Genomic DNA, 23,145 nt, shown 5'->3' with positions numbered 1-23,145 from the left:
AGTTGCTCTGCTTTCTCTCCCTGAGAAATATCCACACTCAAGGCCTATACCCTGCCCAACACCAATGATTTCCAAGTCTGTACCTTCAGACCTAACTTTATCCCTATAGCTGTATGTTTGTATTTCTTCTTAGATATCTTATTAGATATCCTACTTTCAACTCAAATGGATGAGGACCAAATTCTTTACCATCTGCCAGAAGCCTATTTCTCCTCTTGAGTTCTCAGCTTATTTCATCACTTTTATATCCACCCAGTAGCCAACCTTGAAAGTCATTATCAACTCCTCATCCTTGCTCATCCACACCTCCTTCTCACCCAACTGGCCTTCAATGGGCTATCTTTTCAGTTTCAAATCCACCTCAGTTTCTGCCTTGCCCTTGTGACTGACATCACTACAGCTGTCCTGTCAGTGCTTATTCATCCCTTCATGTCTACTACAACTGTCTCCCTTCATAGCTCATGCTGCCATCTCTTCCCACATCTAAACCATGCTCATATTCTTGCCTGTTATCTCCCAGCCCTTAACAAGGCTATAAGCCTGTGCTCTAGACCTGCATTGTCCAATAGGGTAGCCACTAGCCACATGCCTATATTTAAATTTATAAATTAAATAAAAGGGAAAAAAGCAGTTCCTCAGTCACACTAGCCCCATTTCAAGTGCTCAATAGCCACATGTATTCAACTCATCCACAAATGTTACCTCTTCTTGGAAGCTTTCTCAACTCCTTAAAATATATAAAATGAGGAGCTTTACGTACTCTTGTATTTCTAGTCTCATCCTTGTCTCATTGCACTGTAATTGTTTATGGGAGTACCTCCTCCATTCACCTGAGCCCTCAAGGATAGTGACTGGCTGCATCCAAGTCATCTTTGTGTTCTGGGCTTTTATAGTGCCTGATGTATAGTGGGCACTCGTTTATTCCTCTCTCTTTCTCTCAAGAGTTATCCTCACGAGAAGGTTAACCAGGAAGAAACTCTAAGATGCTCGTTTCATAACGTGATACAAAAGCACAAAGGGAAACTCAATCACATGTTCCCTCTTTTCAGGTACTGACTCAAGGGGCTCTCTGAGAATGGACCCTTCCTTCCTCAGCTCACCCTCCCTTTCAAGATCACACTCAGTTCTTGTCTTTTAGAACCACAGGGAAACAGTCTGGCAAGAGCCACTGTTGTACCAGTTGATTTAAATTGAAATGTTTTCCCCAGATAAATGCGTGCTAAATAATACACCAGCTCTCCAGCCAAAGGGAAGTGACAGGCGCTCTGTAAATAAAGGCACTTAGTTGCTGGTAAAGAGCTGTAAAGTGGTTCTGAGCGGATGTTTGCTGACCAGCAAGAAGCAGCTTCACCTGCTTTATATAATTGTCACTGCAGTCTTGCCTGCTGTATATTAAAACTGCATCTCATAGACCCAACTGTCACATCGGATATACCATCCAGCATGGGGTATGCCACCTTTCTCTGTAATTGTTTTTGACAACCAGGCATCACATCTCAAATCTTTCAGAAAGTGTCTGGTCCAGAATCCCTAGGTTGGGTCAGTTCTGACACCATGTGGGCTAGAACAGTAACACCAAAAGGCAATGTGAATAGAGGAGAGGGAAAAAGGGAAAAGAGGTTTTGTTGATCTCGGAGACCAAGTAATGCATAGTGGCAAGTGTCTGAACACAAATCTCAACAAAGACTCTACCTCCTCAGTGTTAAGACACATTTTTCATGTTACACTGTATCATGTTAGGAAAACTTGCCATAAAAATGCATGGGTATTTTGGCCCCAAAGCACACACATTTGTTCTGAGTCCACATTTCTGTTCTGCTGAGTTCTGGAGACATGGTCATGTAGCTCTCAAGACAAAGCAAAGGATGGGGTTTTATGAGGACTACAGAATAAATCATAATGAAAACTGGGTAGCAGTGGCCAGAAAGCTCTGTCATTATCACTCAGGGCAAGTTAGATTTGCCTCCGCCCACTGAAAAGAGGAACACAAAATCATTTGGTACTCTAATTCCAATTCACCTGCAGTGTGGTGGTGACAAATGCCCAGATGAAGGGTAGTGAGAATATCTGAGGCCAATGAGCATTCCTCCTGGTCCAGAGCGTCTCAAGGAGGGACACAGTGGCAGGGGAACCTAGTTTGTCCCTCAAGCCCCATGGGCTGGGACGAACCCAAGGAGTGCGCTGCATGATGAGCAGCCCAAGGTGAACCCAGAGCACTCACCCATCAGAGAGAAAGTCACTTCCTGTGCTGATGGCCAGGAAAGTCAGAGTGTCCCCAGAGGAGAGTGTTAGAAACCAAGGGCAAGAGAAGAGCAGACAGAGTAAGAAAACAAGGGGAAATGTGGGCTCAGTGCGTCTATAATTCTGACAGTCTCTCACTGAGGGCAGAACAGACTGCTTGCCGGCTGCTGGCAGCATGGGCCCCATTCCACTGCGGACCAAGATACATCCTCTAAGCCACAAGCCCTAAGATACATCCTCTGCCTTCTTCTGGCCCCTGCGTGCCTGTGTGCATGCATGAGTGAGTGCATGCGTGCGTGCGTGCATGTGTGTGTGTGTTTAGGGGGATAGGCGTACAAAAGAAGGAGTGCCCTTCTCTTGTTTTTGTAAGAAAACTAAACTCCCTTTCCCTTTCTTCCTTATCTCCTCCCAAAACTTATTTTCCTTGCTTATTCCCATGCTAAAGACAGTAAAGGGAAGGCTTTTGAGAATTGAGTATGTGCAGAGGGGAAGGAAAGCATTTTTACCAGTTTGGCCATCATCTAGGATCTGAGAGGCTGGGAGCTGGTTTCTGAGAGCTGGAAGGAAAACCCATGTCAGATGCACACGTAACTCAATTGTGCATTGAGATTCTGATCTATGGACCTTGACGATCACAATTATTAAATTGGGAGAAAACAGACATGCACTTTTCTGCCCCTCCCGCTCAGTTCCATCTCCCCCACCCTGCCCCCTAAGGGAGTGCTTCTCCTGCCTCTGCTTCTCTCCATTCCCCTTGCTAGCTCCTGCCAGGAGAAGAGGAGCGTCTGATCGGGTCGGTCAGTTTGTTCACTGGACTGGGTGTTGTTAGCTTGCAGATTATTGCGCCTTAGAGCAGTGCACACGAGTCACCTGGGGACCCCGTTAGAATGCAGATTCGGACACAGGAGGTTTGGGGTGGGCATGAGATGCTGCATCTCTAACAAGCTCCTCGGGGGATGCCCACGCTGGGGCAGAGTTGGGAGGACATACATGGAAGAACAAGTACTTAAAGGCAGGACCAAACGGTGGCTTGCCTCTTCCACTTCCTAGGAGGTCAGCTGACTGTCTCCTCATATCCGCTGTCACCTGCACTCCCTGCACAGGCAGTGCAGGCAGGAGGCAGGCGCTGGCTCTCCGGGACACAGCGGGGTAGGTAAGACTCTCGTTCAGAGCCTTGACAAGTTGCTCTGCCTGCAGCCCAGCTGAGCAAGTGGATACCAAGATTTAGATTGGGGGACAGGCAGGGGTTGGTGGCATGGAGAGGTGAAAACCAGGCTTCAGACTGGATCAGTCAGGGTTGCCTCAAGCCACTCCTAACAGACACATGAAAAAATGCTCCACATCACTCGGCATCAGGGAAATACAAATCAGAACCACAATGAGAAACCACCTCACATCAGTCAGAATGGCTAAAATGAACAACTCAAGAAATAACAGATGTTGGTGAGGATGAGGAGAAAGGGGAGCCCTCTTACACTGCTGGTGGGAATGCGAGCTGGTGCAGCCACTCTGGAAAACAGGATGGAGGTTCCTCAAAAAGAAAAATAGAGCTGCCCAATGACCCAGCAATTGTACTATTAGGTTTTTATCCAAGGGATACAAAAGTGCTGATTCAAAGGGGCACCTGCACCCCAATGTTTATAGCTGCATTATCAACAATAGCCAAATTATGGAAAGAGCCCAAATGTCCATCAACTGATGAATGGATAAAGAAGAAGTGGTATATATACGCAATGGAATATTACTCAGCCATCAAAAAGAATGGAATCTTGCCATTCACATCAACATGGATGGAACTAGAGGGTATTATGTTAAGCGAAATAAGTCAGAGAAAGACAAATACATGATTTCACTCATGTGGAATTTAAGAAACAAACAGATGAACATAGGGGAAGGGAAAGAAAAATAAAGTAAGATAAAAATAAAGAGGGAGGCAAACCATTAGAGACTCTATAGTTAAGAGAATAAACTGAGGGTGGCTGGAGGAGAGGTGGGTAGGGGGATGGGATAACTGGGTGACGGGCATTAAGGAGGGTACTTGTTGGGATGAGCACTGGGTGTTATATGTAAAGTGATGAATCACTAAATTCTACCCCTGAAACCAATACTACACTATAAGTTAACAAACTTGAATTTTAAAAAAGCAATGAAGACTAGAAGCCACTCTATTCCAAGTATGAAGAAAATCAGATATGGACGCAACCACTGGAAGGGCCGTTTCACTTGCAACACGAGGTGGAAGTTTCCACAGGAGGTGCTGGAGACCTCAAGGCAACTCGAAAAAGACCACAGCAGCCCCCTCAGTCCCTAGCAGCAAAGCCAGTGATGCTCAGAAAGCTCCCCTAAGAGCCGCTTTGAACCTCGCATCTGCTCAGGGTCGGGCTGCCGCTGCCTCCAAAGAACTAAGGCTTCTTTCCCTTTTCCAAATTCCAGATCTCGTCCCTGGGCCCCGCTCTCCTTGGCAGACGCTGGTCCAGAACCGTGCAGAGAAGAGGATTCTAGGGACGGCTGTTCCCAGCTTTGCTGCACTGTTGAACAGCTGTGGGAAGGAGATGGTGCTGAGCTGACAGGTCATGCACGTGCAGCATGACCGGTCTGGGCAGCATGACGGAGCTGAGCTCTCCCCTGTCAGTAAGATGGCACTTCTCATCCCAGCAGCTATAGTTCTCATGGGCCCTGCTCCCTCCACCTTTGGTCCTGGAATGATGGGATTCAGGCCCCCATCAGGCCCCCAAGGCCACCCATCTGGTGGAACACTTATGGCAATGATCCTGCTGTTCACGGCAAGCCTGCACCGAGGCCTCACATCCCATCCTGCCGAGGCCCTGATTAGTGAGGCTGTTTGTTACGAGGTTTGGCTGTGCTGCCTGAGACTTCTAGATAACATCTTTACTAGCAGCTATCTGCCCAGGATCCCAGGGAAAATGACAAGGAAGACGGGGCAGAGAAGAGAAGGCAGATGTGCATCATTTAACTCTGTCGTGCCTCCTGCAGAGAATGTGTGACCTGATGAGCATCACCTCTTGCTAAATGACTTCTCGTGTCCATATTGTCCCCACTGTCCAGAGGTCACCATCCGTAGGTCGGCATATAACAGGGCAAAGCTTAACAACCCCATGCAGCAATAACAATGGCAAAGCTTAACAGAGGTCAATGGCAAAAATATATACTGGAGAGAAACATTGGGAATTGTTCCGGCAGCATCTTTCCAGTGCCTGACGTTAATCAGGGGACCCGGTCATCAAGCCACTGTTTGGGAAGACTGAGGGGGTGGCTATTTATTTATTTATTTATTTATTTATTTATTTATTTATTTTATTTTTATTTTTTAAAAATTTTTATTTATTTGACAGAGAGACACAGCGAGAGAGGGAACACAAGCAGGGGGAGTGGGAGAGGGAGAAGTGGGCTTCCCGCGGAGCGGGGAGCCCAATATGGGGCTCGATCCCAGGACCCTGGGATCGTGACCTGAGCCGAAGGCAGACGCTTAACGACTGAGCCACCCAGGCGCCCCATGGGGGGGGGGGGTGGCAATTTAAAGGCTGCTTTCCTTTCTGGGACGGCAGCCTATTCTGAGTGTGGGTGTTCAGGTCTCAAGCCTGCTTCCCGCGATGGTAAGAAGAGGCAGTGGATGCCCCTTTGAAAGCCATCCCAGCAACCGCAGGTGTCACTGCCAGGCAGGCTGATGTGAGCCTCTTTGAATTACTGAGTGAAGGATATCCCTCTTGCCAGCCCCTGTCCCCTGTAGGCACAGCAGAGAAGTATTACAGGCTGTCCTTACCTTGGGAATTAGCCTGCAAGACCCCGATGCTGTCATCAAACTGCATAGATTTGATGTTGAGTGACGCCAAGATGCATTCCTTGTCCTGCAGCGAAGTATCATCAATATTATTCTGATTGGCTGACAGGATAACGCACATGTCACAGAGGTTGATGTTGACGGCCCTTAAATCAGCCCGACTTAATGGCGTACCCTTTGGCATAGAGGAAAGGAAAAAAAAAAAAGAGAGAGAGAAGAAGCCAAAGTGAGACCGAGGGACGAGAGGGAAAGAGGGGGAAAAATAAAAACAAATTAAAGATTGAGCCAGAGCTTTGGGAAATTATTTAACAAGTATCTTTGTTACGCCTTGACATTAAGCTGGCCTAACTACATTCAAGGGAATAGGAGCTGTGTGCTAATCTAAAGGGTAGTCAGTGCTGATGGTGGCATTTCAGGCTTGCTCTCCACGTTCAATCAAGCCGTTGCTAACAAACGAGGGAGAGGAATAATGCCAGGGTCCTACATCTTCTTCCTGCTTGGAAATTGTCTTGATTCAAGAAACTGTCCTGTGGCAACCTCTGGCTTTCAGAACATAACGAGGGGGTGGGTTTCAAACGCCTGTTTATTTAATAGCAGGTCACTTCTGTCTCGGGCAAAAACAGCACCTCCAGCTAGAATTTCCAGGGCAGCCAAGGGGAAATAGCCAGTGAGCGTGGTGTGATGAGGGGCTGCTGATAGTGGCTGCTCCACCTGGAGGAGGTGGGAGGGTTGGAAGGAATGTGCATCTTGCAAAGGGGCGCGGGGAAAGGAGTTAAGCTTCAAGTCATATAATTTTATTGCATATTTTCCGCAAGAAAAAAACAAAAACAAAAACCAAGAGGGGCACCTAGGTGGCTCAGTCAGTTAAGCATCCGGCTCTTGGTTTCAGCTCAGCTCATGATCTTTGGGTCGTGAGATGGAGCCCCACACCTGGCTCTGCACTGGGCATGGGGCCTGTTTAAGATTCTCTTTCTCCCTCTCCCTCTGCACTCCCTCCCCTGCTCCCTCTCTAAAGAACAAAACCAAACAAAAAACAAGAAAATCACCTAATTGACCAACAACATAGGGATGGTTGAATATACCACTGGACATACGTTCAAGGGAAGTCTATGCAGCAGGTAAAGAGACCAAAACAGTTCTCCATGTAGGCATAGCCTTGGAAGGATCTCTGAAATAGTGGGTTAAGTGAGGGGGGAAAAGACGCACACACAAAAAAGTTGTAGATAATTCAAAAAGCATGATTTCATTTATGTAAAAAGAAATCCACAAAAAAACCTATATATCCATGAATATACTGATAAGTGCATGTACATTCAGAGAGAAATTTCAAGAAAAATATACACTAAACTAATAATAGTAATTACCTCTAGGGAGGAGAATAAGATTGGGGGTAAAGGAAAAAGTTTGTTTTGACTTTACATACTTCTGTCTTGTTTGAATATTTTATAACAAGAATGTATTTGTATATTACCGGTATAATTAAAAATAAATAAGCCAGTAAACAGATTTTTTTTTTAAATCCCGTAACAACAAAAAGCAGTGGGGACGGGGGGAACAGAACAAGGAGGTAATGACAGAGAGGTAGAAAATGCAAGCTCAGGTGAAATAAAAGGATTAGTGCTAGAGGGGAGAGGTGTGACCTCCACAGCCTCTGTGTCCCTAGGAGGGATCATAGAACTGATCAGGCCAGCCCATGCTGGTGCTCCCCAGGGGCCATATGGCCTCATTTTGGAATTCACATACTGGGTTCTCCAGCCTGAATCCAGCTTCTGCTTTGCCTACATGGGGATTTGAGTTGCCTTCAACTCACTGACTGTGTAGGGAGGGGGTCTGCCAACCACCAGATATCCTTGGATCCCTTCCTCCCATTCTCCCTCCTGGAGAAGGGCCTTTGAGCTGATGGAACTTGGCTGCACAGATTGGGACCATCAACCATCTTTTATGACTCAGTGACAGTCATGATTCTGCTCTCAGCCCCCAAAATACTGCTGCAAAGGGATATGATGGAGGAAGAGGCATTTAGGGCTATGGGGCTGGGAAGCTACTAGGCTCTGGAGCAGTATCTTTTGAGAGGAGAAGAACCCCACTTTTCCAGGGATCTCTTGGTACAAAATAAGTCTGACCAACTTCCTGAATCATTTTGCCAGTGCATAAGCCTCAATTGCCTACATCCATATTCTTCTAATTTTCACCTTGTAGGGAATCCAGCAGTAATCGTGATATAAGACAATCCCTGCACAGTTGTATACACATGATTTCAAAACTCAAGAAACACAAATGACATACACAGAAACACCATGTTTCTGTGGGCTGGCTCCAGATGGGGGGTACTGTTTAAACAATGAAATATGTGAAGACAGAGATGAAGGCCCATTTTGTACAAATATATTGTGCTTGAGTGAGCTAAATTTTGGAGAGTTTAAAAAGGACCTGCAAATATGAGAGCTTATTCATATGCATACCAACAGGTGAGTGCATGTATGGAAGGGTAAAAAGAAGGAAACACACACACATACACCACACACATGCATGTGTACACACACACACAGAGACTCATGTAGCCCAGCAAAATAATAAGCTCTTTTCAAAATACTTTTAGACCCCAGTCCATGTGTCCCCAGGGGACCATGTGGAAAAGCACATGTAGGAAGACAATCGTGGAAATACATACTCAAATCTATGACGACTGAAATTAGAAAGGTATATATCTGTTTATGCTCTTCCATGCATAGGACTATTTGTTTTTCTTCAGGTGACTGTTTTTAACTACATGTGTTTACTAAATCAGTTTACTAGTTTACTAAATCTAGAATTGTTTAAAAGTTTATGAAAAATATATTGATTAGTGATTAGGAAGTAATTAGATGACTCCAAGATCATGTATCCCATGTCCTTACACTAAATTATGGAGTCTCAAACTGTTCCTTTTAGATTTGGGTCCTAGGATTTTTTAAAGTCAAGAATATCCCATGCACATATGTGCACACATACATACAAGCCCATGAAAACATTGCTAGGCTTCTAAATGAATGGAAGGCAGGGAGTGGCCAGCAGAAGGGGTTGGCAGCAGGAATAAAGAAAGAACTCTTAAATCCACTTGGTTAAAAACATAAAGTGGTACAACCAAGATTTATAGAAGCGTTAATAATGTCATAAGTAAATTGACAGAAGTAGTTCCATAAGTAAATTCTGCTATAAGCATCATAATATCTCAAAGCACTAGGTTTGGGTAGGCAAGAGAGAGAGTGTAGAGACACTGATATGGTAATGCATTTGATACCAGCCTAACTTCATGCTCGATGAGCAGCTGAACTTGGCTGCAAATTCCTTTTAATAAGGTCTCCCAGGGTTTAGCTATTCCTAGACAGAGCAGAGGGGAAGGGCTGAGTCCTCAGGCCCATAACCAGATGAAGAAGCAGACGCATGATCAAAGCTACAACTATCATATCCACCTGGGATTTTCTTTTGTGAAGGGAAAGAAGAAAAAAAACATCACTAATGTGATCCTGGACTTACAGGCAATATGGACACTTTGGGGAAGTTATGAAGCGTCTCCCATTCCCGCTTGAGGTACTCAATGGAGCCCACAAACACGATGTGCTTGAGCTCATGGTAATGAAAGTTGCTGGCACGAAGTGGCATCACCAGGTTCCGGAGGCCAATCAGGGCTGAGCTGACATCACCAAAGATGCAGACCACGACGTGACCGCTCAGGACTGTCATGGCGGCTTCACTTCGAGTCTGCAACAGGGAGAAGTGTACCAGCATTGGAGAAAAGACCTCAGAGGTTGTGGTAAGGATTAAAAAAATCACTTTCATAAAGATAAACGTTTGTTGAGTGCTTACTATGTGCTTTCATTTTTATTTCATCAATGTTACAGTCACGCCATATGTATTTATAATTTGAGTATGTGTGTTTACATTATACTGGTGTAATAAGTATATATAAACATATATCCACACATAACATGACCTTTTTTGACAAAGATTTAAGAAAGTTATGCCATAATACATATGAGCCGGTGCTCTTTCCTGACGATTTTTAGGGGGGGAAATAAGAGGGAATAGCAATATTTATGTTGCTTAGAAAAGAAGTCTTAGTTTCCATGAAATTGTTGATAAAATAAGCTGCCTTTTCTGGCTCTCTTGCTGAAATGATGATAAAATGGTAAGATCTATGCTAGTCTCAGCTTGAGAAGTTTGAATTTTGAGTTCTGGACTCACCAATGGGATTTCACACTACATCATTACATCAGTAGTTAGAATATAACATCTTAAGCCAGGGGCTGGCAAGCTATGGCCCACAGGCCAAATCTGGTCTATACCCTGCTATTGTTTGGCCATGACCAAGGCAAGATTGGTTTTTACGTTTTAAAACGGTTGGGAAAAAAAGAAGATTTCATAATATGTGAAAATTACATAAAATTCAAATTCCAATAAAATTTTATTGCAACACAGCCAATCTTATTCATTTAGGTATTGCCTATGGCTGCTTTTGCATTACAACAGCAGAGCTGATTAGCTGTGACAGAGACCATATGGCCAGCAAGATCTAAATTATTTATTAGATGACCTTTTATAAAAAGAGTTTGTCGACCCCTGTCCACTGCTGCTTTGTGGTTTCCAGGGACATTCCTGGAGAGGCCCACCTGGGTAAGTCATCAGAGGAAGACTCCCAAAGAACAATTAAAAGGATCTAGAGATCGATCAGCAAGAGTAATAAGCCCATGTCTTCCCCCCGACCCTAGGCTTGATCTCAAATGAATGAATAAAATCACCCCAGTGAATGAGGACCCCAACTTCCCATGCAAATGTTTAGCCACTGCCACCCTTTTGCTCACTGTGTTAGTGAAGAGAGCAACACAGGAGGCCACTTAGTGGGCCTTTCTCCACTCCTCCGTCTGGTCCAATACCTCCCATTCTTGCCTTCCTTCCTCCCGATCCACCCACTGCATGCCTGGATGGCCCCATGTGGCTTTTGGGGAGGCATATTAATGTCCACTGCACATATCAAACTCTGCTTGACTTAATCCCTAGAATTGACCAGTGTATTGATTGTTTAAATGCCAATATTACAATTCACGACAATGTCAGGGTTATTACAGTAACCCCCAGGGAGAAGAAGAAGCCAGCTTTCACTGCCTGATCGTTAGAATAAAGCAAGGCTGTCACCATTATCGGTTTCCCTCTGCAATAGCCCAGGAACACCTAAGACAGGGGCTGTAAGATATGTCTTAGAAACAGTGACCAAGAAGGACCCACTGGGAAGTCAACATCCCATTTCACTGCTTCACGGAGAAGACCTAGAGTTAGTTTTCTTGGCTGCTTGGAAGTCTGAGTGCCTGGATACCGTTAGCAGAGCATCAACCAGTCTGTAACATGCTGTGATGGGGTTTCTAATTACTTTTAATTGGAGTCTAGCTCTCTTCAATGAGCTTGAGGAATACAAACTGGGTCCAGAGCGAAGGTTGGAAATCTACATTGGGAGGTGGGTAAGGCTCCAGTTAGCAAAGTGGCTGACCACAGGAGCTTAGCTCTGGGGACCGAAGCACCAATCCTTAGACCAGCCATAGTAACATCACCTGCAGAATCTTGTTGAGATCCCAGTTCCCGGAGAGTCTGATTCTACCAGGCTTAAGACCCACTAGAGAAACTACTCTCATGTACATCTGGTGCTTCTTATACATCTGTGAAGGTTTAACCCCAGCTGGGCCTTAATGGTGTTAAACCCTTCAAAGCGCAATCTGTTTGCATCCAGTAAGACTCCTCTGGCCACTGAGATACATCCTAGTCTTCTCCCCTAGATTTGAATAGCATTTTGTGCCTCATAACACTTAGCTTTAAATACACTGTTTCATAGTTACATTTTATATCTTCTAATTAGATGATCATTTCCTCAAGATTGAGGCCACTTCATATTTTCTAACCCCACAGCAGTTAGTGTCCTGCACCCAGGGGGTCCATGCAACCCCAAAGCATCTTCACATAGCTGGCTCTTCTGAGTATTCTCATCTCTGCTCCAGTGGGACTTTGGCGAGGGCTTCTTGGACCACACTGTCTAAATAGTACCTCCTGGTCCCTTTCTAGCCCATGGCCCTCCTTGATTGGTCTTCATAGCACTGGATCCGTGTCTGAAATGTTTTTCTATCTTCATCTGTTTACCTGGAGATCTTCTCTTTGCCTTCCCTGGAACATAAGCTCTATGACAGCAGTCATTGTCAGGGGCTTTACCCCTAGCCACAAAAGCAATGCCTAGCACATAGATGGCCTGTTATAAATGTTTTGTTAAATGATGTTGCTTTTCAGATGACAGAAGCAGTAACTCACTTCCCTAAACTCTTTCATGCCAGAGGGGATTTTGTTTGGATGTCAATTAGCCATACCCTCTTCAGGAATACTGGCAAGCCATTAAAATCCTGGATTCCAGATATGATACCCAGCCCTTTGCCTGCCACAGGTGGGTAACACCAGTCTGAGTTTGGATCAACAGGGCAAAAGTGCAATGAATACACCAGGATGTAAATACATGGAGCACCTTCATGATTAGAACCATTTGTGCTCCTGGTAAATTGTCCAATAGCTGTTTCTTGAGAATTCTGACTTTCTGTGCTTTTGTCTGTAACATTCACACCTCTAAGACAGCCTCTAGCACAACACTGTATTGGCTCTTAATTGCTTGATTATAATTAAACTGAGAAAACACACACATACACACATTCAGATAAAACACACGGAAAAATCTAGTGTATTAGAGTACAAAGCCATTCTGAGGAACTGGGGCAGCCCATTTCTAAGAAGGGCGGCCATGACATCAGAAATGATAGGATTTTCCCGGCTGACACAAAGAAGCAGGGCACAGCAATCTGCTATGAGAAGGCATTTGACCTTCCTGATTATTAATCCATTTTTCATGGATTATTAGCAGGACAATAAACTGTAGGGAACCTGATGTGGGCATTAAAACCTAAAGCTGTTAATAGGACAAGTCCGCAGAGTAGAATGGATTGTTATCTAGGCTGACATTCCTAGCAGAGACCAGAAGAAGCCTACTGCCAGCTACCAAGATGACCTGACCATGAAACAGGGCTCTGAGCCCCCACCTGCCCGAGGTGGACCCATGGCTCATCATTGTCATCATCAGTAAATGCATTTTGCATCACGTGCTAAGAAGGATCCCAAATATGTAAAGCTATTATCTAGAAGAAGACAAGACATTGTTATAAACAAGTAACATTGTTTATTTTATTCGTAGCATTCACATCTCTTCATGGCATTTAGTAATAATAATAAGAAGAAGAAGTAGTAGGAGGAGGAGGAGGAGGAGGAGTAACTTTATTGAGTCCCCTGTGGGTTTTACTCTTTACTACAATCCTAGGAGTTAGAGTCAGTCTCATCTCATCTTCTTACAGGTAAGAGAACTGAAGTGTAAAGAGGTCAAGCAGAGCCACATCCATAGGAATTATATACATACTGCCTCCCAAGATGTCTTGCACACAGCACATGCCTGCCCCATATTGTAATAAGCCAATAAATACTCAGATTAAAAATTCCATCCTCGGTTCGTATTCTGGTGAGAGTTCTAGCTCCTTCAGTCTGAGTCCCAAATTTTAATGATCAAAAATAGTTAGGACCAGGGACTGTGCCTTCACCAGCCGGTTAGGGAAACCTCATTCCTAGCAATGGCAGTTTGGGACCACAGTGGATGGCATAGATTCTGCGGCCTGCCACTCACCAGGATGACTTTCTCTATCTCCTTGGGTGCGCACCAGTGAAACATGCCGGTGGAATCGTACTTCTTCACGTTGGAGTCCATGTTGTCAATCTGATCATTGCCAGGAATTAACAAGGGGTCATGCCTGGGGAGAAAAGGACAAGAAAACCTAAGTGGAAAATGTAATAAATTATAAATGGAAAGTGTCCCCTGAGTCACATCTCAGAGTAGATGAAAGATGCAGAGAAAGTGGCTGTCACTGAAGGCCATTCTTTTGCTTGCAGAACCCATTCCTTGAAAGACAACTGCCCCAACCACCAGCACCACCTGGAAAGGCAGGCGACCTTTATCAACGAGTAATTCTGCCTTTCCCTCCTGTTCCCATTTCCCTCAAAATGGCCTTCACGTCATTTTGTGGATTTAGCCTCTTTTCATGGATACCTCTCCCTCCTATTCTCATTTTACCAGCTATCCAATCTCCCCCATGTGTGCATGTATGTGCGAGCGTGCTCACACACACACACACACATACTCACACCAAAGAGTTGTTATTAGCATTGGCAATGAAGAGGAAGGAATAGGAATAGAGCCTCATGCTGAATGACTGGCGTGAGGATGGAAAGCCAATTACTTGCTCTTTCTGACTACAACTTCTGACGTGATGCTCTTCGCAGTAAAAGCTTTAACAGGCTGCACTTTAAATATTTTAGCAATTTGCCCAATCAGATTTTGCTCTCCCCGGCTGAAGCCCTTTAAAGATTCAGCAGCATGTCACTTCAGAGCAGACTGACTACCAAATGCCCACATCTGGAATACATGATTTCAATACTAAACAACACCCTCTCTCCTTGCCTTGACAACTGTATTTGCACTCACCGTCCAATGACGGTCTCCCCCACCCCCACTACACCTCCCAACTGCAGCCTTCGTTGGATGAGAGCTCAAGCGCTGACGTATCTTAATAAACTTGTCTTGAATTCACTCTCTTGCCTTGTTTACTGGTGGAAAGGAAAGATGCTGCTACAGAGGCCTCTCCTCCAGTGGGTTGGCAGAGCCTCACCAACAACCTTAGGAATTACAATAAAATCAGGCAGGTCTAACAGGCTCACAGCATAAGAGACATACTCCTACATTTTGGGCCATATCCATTGTCCAGATTCCATCTCTGATAGTGATTCCATATCTCAGTTTTGGGGGAGGTCGTTTTGGTTTCTACAACATTGACCACATATAATTAGGACAAGTCCCAGGCACACATACCTAGCTGTCCTTTCAGGGGAGATAGCTTCCCTAAATAATATCACCAATTCAAGATAGAAAATACAAATAGGTTCAAATTCCAAAAACTTATTATAATGTGATTTTCCCTCTTAAATTATCTATTTTAAGCATCACTGGATGACTATTTAGTTTTTAGTATTTCTCCCCCTGACATTTCTCTGATACGTCTCATTTATATGTCCACAACATAGAAAGTGGGACAGGGACTGAGCCTGGGGGGCTCAGTCGTTGAGCACCTGCCTTCGGCTCAGGTCATGATCCCAGGGTCCTGGGATCGAGCCCCGCATCGGGGTCCCTGCTCAGTGGAAAGCCTGCTTCTCCCTCTCCCACTCCCCCTGCTTGTGTTCCCTCTCTAACTGTGTCTCTCTCTGTCAAATAAATAAATAAAATCTTAAAAAAAAAAAAAAAAGAAAGAAAGTGGGACAGGAATCTCTCTTACATGATCCACAGACCTAGAATTAAGCTTTCGGGATATCAGGATATGTATCATGAACACCCGCCACTCCCCCCCCAATACTCACTCCACCCCCACTTAAGATGGGAAAACTCTCACTGCATTTATTTATTCCTGAGGATTTGCTTTTAGGTGATACCAAATGGCAAATACTGTGTGAGGCAATTCTGCAAAGTTATCTTCACCAAACATGCTAGATTACTATAGGAACTGTCATATCTAATCTTCAAAGGAGAAAAACAATCCACCTTGGAACAGCATCTCCATAGCTGTTGGGAGGTCTTAAGGTGTTGTAAACCACCAGGCCACCTTTCAAATACTGAACTCGGTCAAAAATGCTAAAATAAAAAGGCAGTTGCTCCTAAGAACTGGTCACAGATCAGGGCAAGAGCAACTTTTGATTTCTTTTTCACCTTTGGAACATCTTTAATAGTTTTTATAGATATCTGTCTGTGATAGGTAGGTGGACAGAAAGCACCAAAGAGAGGAGATTTCAGAAAATAAACAGAATGAACGCTTCCCAGCCCTAGAAGAACATATTTTAGTTACAAGAGGATCTCAATAAATTTTCCCTGAAGAAATAGAGCCAACTTCAAATTCTCTTGCCCATTTTATTGGTTAGAGAGGAAATATTATCTCAAGAAAGTTTGAGACTTGCCCCTAACGTCTCCAACCCTCATCTTAGAAAAGTAAGTAACAAGCCTGATGATCAGTTATCCCTCAATGAGAGGAAAAAAAGACAGTTTTTTAATGTCAAGCCTCACTAACTGGGGTGAGGGTCTGGGGAAAGCAGATATAATTTCTTTTTTATTTTTATTTTTTTATTTTTTATTATTTTTTAAGATTTTATTTATTTATGTGACACAGAGAGAGAGGGAACACAAGCAGGGGGAGTGGGAGACGGAGAAGCAGGCTTCCCGGCGAGCAGGGAATCTGACACAGGGCTTGATCCCAGGACCCCAGGATCATGACCTGAGCCAAAGGCAGACGCTTAACGACTGAGCCACCCAGGCACCCCTATAATTTTTTTAAAAAAAAATCTTATTTGTTCTTGAAGTATAGTGGACATACAATGCTATATTGGTTTCAGGTGTAATTTGACACTAGGGTTGCAAGCCATGATTGGCACTGGAATATCCAGAAGCATCTGAGAAGTCTCAGTGGTATGCCATGCTGCACTCTGTACTCCCTACACACATCTCACCCTGGTCTGGATAATTTAAATGTATTACCCAGGATCGTCCTCAAAGGATCTGAGCTGAGAACCATTAAAAATCTCCCCAAACAGGGGCGCCTGGGTGGCTCAGTCGTTAAGCGTCTGCCTTCGGCTCAGGTCATGATTCCAGGTCCTGGGATCGAGCCCCGCATCAGGCTCCCTGCTCCGCGGGAAGCCTGCTTCTCCCTCTCCCACTCCCCCTGCTTGTGTTCCCTCTCTTGCTGTGTCTCTCTCTCTGTCAAATAAATAAATAAAATCTTTAAAAAAAAAAAAAAATCTCCCCAAACAAAGATATTTCCTTTTCTGACCAGCCCTGGTACCTGGACGTTGAACTTTGAGTTCTTGTATCATCAAAGCAGCCAATAAACATGAATTTTCTATTTTGATCCAGGAATGGAGGCTACTCTGATGATTAAGATGCAGTCCCTAGTCATAGAGAGGGTCATAATATAGCAAGAGAGAGGAAATGTCAATCAATAGTTGTGATACAGTGTGATGAGTGTTACAGCATATAAGGGTGGCATGAGAATACCAAGAAAGAAGCTATTAATTGCCTGGTATTTGAGTAATATTAAAGAAGGCTGCCCAGAGAAGGGAACATTTTATCTTATCCCTGAAAGGTGAGGAATCTCAGCATAGTTTAGTGTTGTTCCACTAGCAGCCATTAGGACCCACTCAGAGACTTGAGGCCCAAATGAGCCCAAGGATGGCACCCCAAACCATGGCTGGCGATGTTGGCTATGGTATTGTCCAACCTGAGGTATAGAAGACTCAGGCCAGGCACACTAGCTGTCCTCTGATGTGCAATGGTGGTCATCAAATAGAAGATGGAATCCACTGATTGCATATGACTGATTGAGAGCAGGCTAAGAACCATGTGTGGAATTTAGATAGAACAAATATCAAGCTTCCAAACATGAAGAATGTTATAAAAATGGAAGGGGTTCAAAAAAAAATGACATGTTTCCCAAGGCAGTGGATTTCTCATCATTTGAGACATTCCAGAAAAGCTGGGATACAGAGATTTCATTATAAATGTTGGGTGAACCTAGAAGACCTGCTCAGAACAGAAGCACCATTCTCTCACTGAGAAAGAAGTAGCTAGAAGAATTCTGGAAATATTGGGCCACTGCTGGGCATCCCAAGGCCAGAGGGCACTAAGTAACTGAAGAAAGGTTGTTGTTGGAGCGAAGATGGGAGATAAGAAGAAATAAAGACCGAGTTCCATGAAGGACCATGAGTGTTCCTCATCCATTGGGTTCTACCATCTGGAAGGAAGCTTGGAACATGATTCATTCCAACAACACGAGGGTCTGTAACTACTTTGGGCCAGACAGGATGAATTTCTTTTTTTTTTCTTTTTTTCTCTTTTTTATTTTTAAAGATTTTATTTATTTATTTGAGACAGAGAGAATGAGAGAGACAGAGAGCACATGAGAGGGGGTAGGGTCAGAGGGAGAAGCAGGCTCCCTGCCGAGCAGGGAGCCCGATACGGGACTCGATCCAGGGACTCCAGGATCATGACCTGAGCCGAAGGCAGTCGCTTAACCAACTGAGCCACCCAGGCGCCCCAGGATGACTTTCTTTACCATGGCTGTTCCTATAGTTATTTCAAGTGGCTTAGATTGGCTTAAACTGCAAAGGTCTCTGACATAGGTGAACAGTAAAAAGCCAGCTGGCCACAGGAACTTCTAAATTGAGGTTGATGGAGTTTACATCAATAAAAGAAAGTTCGAGCATTTGCCACTGAGCACAACAACCAACATTTCTGCGGTCAGGGGAGGCCCAGGAGAAGAACCAGACAGTTTGTTGTATTTGGAAAGGAAGTCCACCAGAAACCTCCCTGAACAAAGAATCCCAGCATCATTTGTTTACAAAATGATTAAGAGAATCACATTCAAATGTTCTCAGACGATTCCTCAAAGACCACTTAGTTGGAACTAAGGAGAGATACTAGATATTGTCTTTCCTGTCTTAATTATCTTATGCATTTCTTCAACTCACAAAGTAATCTCAACTCTCTTAAAATGCACCATAATTGATTTGAGGCTCATTTGTCATTTACCACTGAGCCAATGTGCATGCACTATTTTAAGGTAACAGAAACTCTATGAGCTGAGGTCTTTCTGCTGCATAGCTGCTAAATGAGCATAATTCTGTCCCCACAAAGTCTGAACTTTGTATATCGAAGTCTGAACTCTCAGTATCTCAGGATGCGAGTGGACAATATAGTCTTTAAAGAGGTAATTAATTAAAAAGAGGTCATTAGAATGGGCCCTAATTCAGTATGGCTGCTGAACTTAGAAGAAGAGGAAATTTAGACATAGACATGTAGAGACATGTGAAGACACAGGGATAGACAGCCATCTAGAAACCAAAGAGAGAGACCTGGAACAGAGCCTCCCTTCATTGACTCAGAAGAAACCAACCCTGCTGGCACCTTGATCTTGGACTTCCAACATCCTGAACTGTGAGAAAAATCAATTTCTATTGATTAAGATACCCAGTATATGCTACTTTGTTATGGCAGCCCCAGGAAACTCACACAACAGTCCAACTTGAAAAATGGGCACCATGTAACAGCTATCAGTCTCTAGAAGGGACCCCAGCTGCCCTTCTTGCCCCTCAGTCTCACCTGTTCATTTCAGGGAGAAAAGCATCCTACAACCGGTTTAGGAATACAAAGACCAGAAATACACAATATCTTATTCAAAGAGTTTGGGCCAATGCCCCTCCCCTCCTCAGCACCACCCCACCCCAACGTATATATACAATTAGATGCACTCTTCCCGAGAGGGCACTTCTCTCTAGTCTTTTAACTTGTATCCACATTTTTGGATGGATACCTATGACAACCCAATTCAAAGGAAAGAGGAAGACTGGGCGCCAGCCAGTTAACTTACTCATTTGAACCAAGAGTCTTTCTCCAAAGGGGATGTTTTGGGGGTGGAAATCACTGAGGGCAGGAAATAACCTATTTCTTTAGTGACAATATAGCATAGTGACTCCACAACCAAAATATCTGTCTGCAAGTCTTGGTTTATCTGCTACTTGCTACTTCGTGCCTTGCTTCAATTTCTTCTTCTGTAAAATGAGAGTGTTAATCACCATCATTAAAGGGTTACATGAGTAAAGCTCGTCATGCCCTTAGCATAGAACCTGAGGTAGAGCATGCCCTCCGTAAGTGTTAACTACCATTATTATTATTATCATTCTTTATACTTTGCTAAAAGCCCACTCATGTATTTGTAGCTCTTATGAAAGGAGACAGTAAATGCAGAACAGTTCAATAATACAAACATGGGGTTACTACAATTATTTCTACTACTGTTGCTACCATGAATGGATAGCCACCACGAGTTGAAGTGCTACAAATGTTGCAAGGCTGAAACTTTTGCCTCCCTTTTATGATCTACTCATGACTGTAACACTTGCAGGTAATTTCTACTGCTATTACCCATCTGTGTGGTTGGGAAAGAGAGTGGATAAGTAACATGGCTAACGAGGCCCTCCAGTGAGAGGAGAGGCGAGGTTTGACCAGACAGGTCTTGCCTGGAAGCCAATGCTGCTTGGCCCCATCCCACCCCCTCCCATTTGCAGGAGGCAGCTGGATTTTGTTCATTCTCCACTGCAGAGCCCTGAAGCACAGTGCCCTGAGGTGCAAAGACAGGCAGACCAGCATGGGCTGGGGTGGGGGGGTGGGGGGGCATTCATGAAATGCACAGCTCATGTGAATAATCAGTAGGAAATTACCCCATGAGCCTTTGTCAGGACAATGTGCTAAGGAGAGCCTCAGTGATCAATTAAGCCTGGGAGAGATTTTGCCATGTTCTAGTATGTGAGGGCTCCGTTCAGGAATACCCACATTTTTATAGCAACCGAGGAGCCCCAGTGAGTTAAATTTTTCATATGCATGCTTCTTGAATCTTAGCTCACACCTCCAAAGTCCACATCTAGAAATTAAGCATGCCTGACTTCAAATAAAGAATAAAAGGTCATTGTTTTGAGGATTTGCAGAGCAAGGAATGCCACTTGCCATCAATTAATCTGAGGAAGTGAACTAAATGCCCTGTTAGAGCAGAAACACAAAAAGCCTGCCTTGAAGACAAGTGCCTAAAGCAAAACCACAAATCCCTTTTCTAGCAAACCTGCTATGGGGAAGCCAGTATTATATTTTAAAGAGCACAGTTCCCCTTACAGGCAAATACAGCAAATCCCAGTTTTTTCTGTGGCAGTGGGTTCAACACTGGCTTTCAGAAATTTACATTAAAGTACAAGTAAACAAACAAAAAAAGGTGTGAAAGAGGGAAGCTACAACATGGTTTTTGAATTGCATCCTTTGCCTGAGCTTCGGGGCCTCATTCCTCATCTCGTAAGGCCTCTCCTGTCATTCCAAGCATCCCCATTAGGTTGAGGCCCACCCTACAGTGGTGTCCCTGGGAAACTGGAGGGCAGATAAAATGTGGGAGAATTTCTCAGCCCTTGGCAGGCTCTTTGTCCCAGTGGCAAAGACTAATTCTATGGAGTATATCTATCACGTCAAGCATCACTGTGGGGCTATGGGGATATTTTTGAGACCTCACTCTTTGTTTCAAATGTTCCTCCTGAAGCTGTCCTCCTCCATAACCAGAGGCAGGAGCTGTTTGCCCTTCCTAGGAACTCCTACAGAAGTGAGAGATGCTCCTTCCGAGATAATAATTTGCATTTTTGTCTCATCCATTAGATGTTGAGCTTCTTGAGGGCAAGGAACTCCTATCTTACTCTCTGGTGAATTTCCAGAATCCAGCAGAGGACACAGTAGATGCTCAATAAACAACCAACTAACGAGAAGAGCTGATGAACGATCTCTAGTCTCTGACTCTAATCTCTTGGCTCTTAAACCAGTCAATGGAAACTCACCAGACCTTTTATGGAGACCTGAAAATGTGCCCAGTGATAGCTCATTCACCTTTGATATCTTGTGACAATTAGTTTGCGGAACAACCAAGGTTCTTGCACTGTTTTTCACTTTGCAAGGACTATATTTGAAATAGAGCATCTTGATCTAAAGGGAGACTCTGAAAACATGACTTTAACAGGTCCGGCTGTCAGGAGTGTGCCTCGAGCCAGCTGCTGGAGCTGATCAGCAGGGAGGATCATGTTGGATGGCCAACAGTGGTCAAGACAGGTGTTCTTAATGAAGCAACTATTTAGGGCTCTATTGTCAAGTCTGAACATCTCTGAAAGAAGGGCCGCTATTATATCAAGCTTCATTTGCTGTTCTGACTCATGGAGGAGTAGTTCTCAAAGTGTGACCCCATACCAGCTGCATCAGCATCCCCTGGGAGCTTGAGAGAAATGCAAATTCTCAAGCCCAGCCCAGACCTACCGAATCAAGCTGTTTTAACAAGAGGCTCTAGATGATTTTATGCATGCTGAAGTTTGAGAACCATTTCTATAAAGTGTTGCCCAGATGGAGAAGCTATATGGTTGGAGTCAATTCTACCAGAGCTAGCAACTGTTTGCAACACACAAACTGAAAGGCTATGATTCTTTTGAGCAAGGTCAGGGCCAGAGTGATGCAAGTGAAGGGTCTAGGTGCAGAACTTAGGCAGCACCTCACATGGCTCACCCTAGTCCTGGCCCCCCTATCCAAATGGAGAGTTATAGGGCTGATGACAAAAGCACATCCAAGTTGCCTACCCTGACTCTCTCTGTGTGACTCTCCAGAACCTGAAGGGTTGTGTCAACACCTGATGGGGTTCCCAACCTGGATGCCACACTAACGCCTCTCTCCTGCTGACCTCCACTCCCATGACTTAATCAGCAAATAAACAAACATAAAAATGCATATTAGGGGCACCTGGGTGCCTCAGTCAGTTAAGCGTCTACCTGGTCAAGCATCTGCCTTCGGCTCAGGTCATGATTCCAGGATGCTGGGATCGAGCCCCGCATCGGGCTCCCTGCTCAGCAGGGAGTCTGCTTCTCCTTCTCTCTCGGCCCTACCCCTGCTCGTGCGCTCTCTCTCTCTCTGTCTCTCAAATAAATAAATAAAAATCTTTAAAAAAAAAAAGGTAAATGAAATATTAGCTCTTATAAAGTACACTTATAATTCAGTTTTCTACCCTCCTTTCTCTTCATTTCCTCTTCTACTCCATAAAAGACAGCAAGGCAGTTAGTAACTAAGTCCTTGAATGTAATGCTCAAGAGTGACAGGCTGTGCAAGTGAGTCTCTGGGTGTGCTGAAGAGGGTTTCAGGGGCTCATATTTGGGTTTTCAGCATCATAAATAATCTGCCTCATTCTGGGGTGCATTTCATGTCTGGGCGAATACTACTTCCTGTTATGTTGCAAGGACACTGGCTTTTGGTTCTGGCTCCTACCTTCACTCATCCTTTGACACTGCCCCCACCCTCCTGCGTATGAGCATCTCTCTTGAGACATAGCAGCCCCCATTACCCCCAC

At 44.4% G+C, this 23,145-nt stretch overlaps 1 protein-coding gene across 16 annotated transcripts in view; it reads right to left on the bottom strand.

Moving 5' to 3' along the window:
* KCNMA1 (potassium calcium-activated channel subfamily M alpha 1) overlaps positions 1-23,145 on the bottom strand; it is a 712,149-nt gene that overhangs the window by 68,454 nt on the left and 620,550 nt on the right. For all 16 annotated transcript variants that reach the window (XM_081824024.1, XM_081824023.1, XM_081824025.1 and 13 more), the window contains 3 exons: positions 13,773-13,896; positions 9,557-9,781; positions 6,023-6,215 (listed from right to left, as the gene is read on the bottom strand). In XM_081824024.1, coding sequence (XP_081680150.1) covers positions 6,023-6,215; positions 9,557-9,781; positions 13,773-13,896 — 542 coding nt within the window. The remainder of the gene's footprint in view (positions 1-6,022; positions 6,216-9,556; positions 9,782-13,772; positions 13,897-23,145) is intronic.

This window comes from Leptonychotes weddellii, chromosome 6 (assembly GCF_054177405.1).
Source record: "Leptonychotes weddellii isolate Sample4059 chromosome 6, ASM5417740v2, whole genome shotgun sequence".
NCBI classification, from domain to species: domain Eukaryota; kingdom Metazoa; phylum Chordata; class Mammalia; order Carnivora; family Phocidae; genus Leptonychotes; species Leptonychotes weddellii.
The sequence above is the reverse complement of the archived record's forward strand: the minus strand, read 5'-3'. Positions and strand labels throughout refer to the sequence as shown.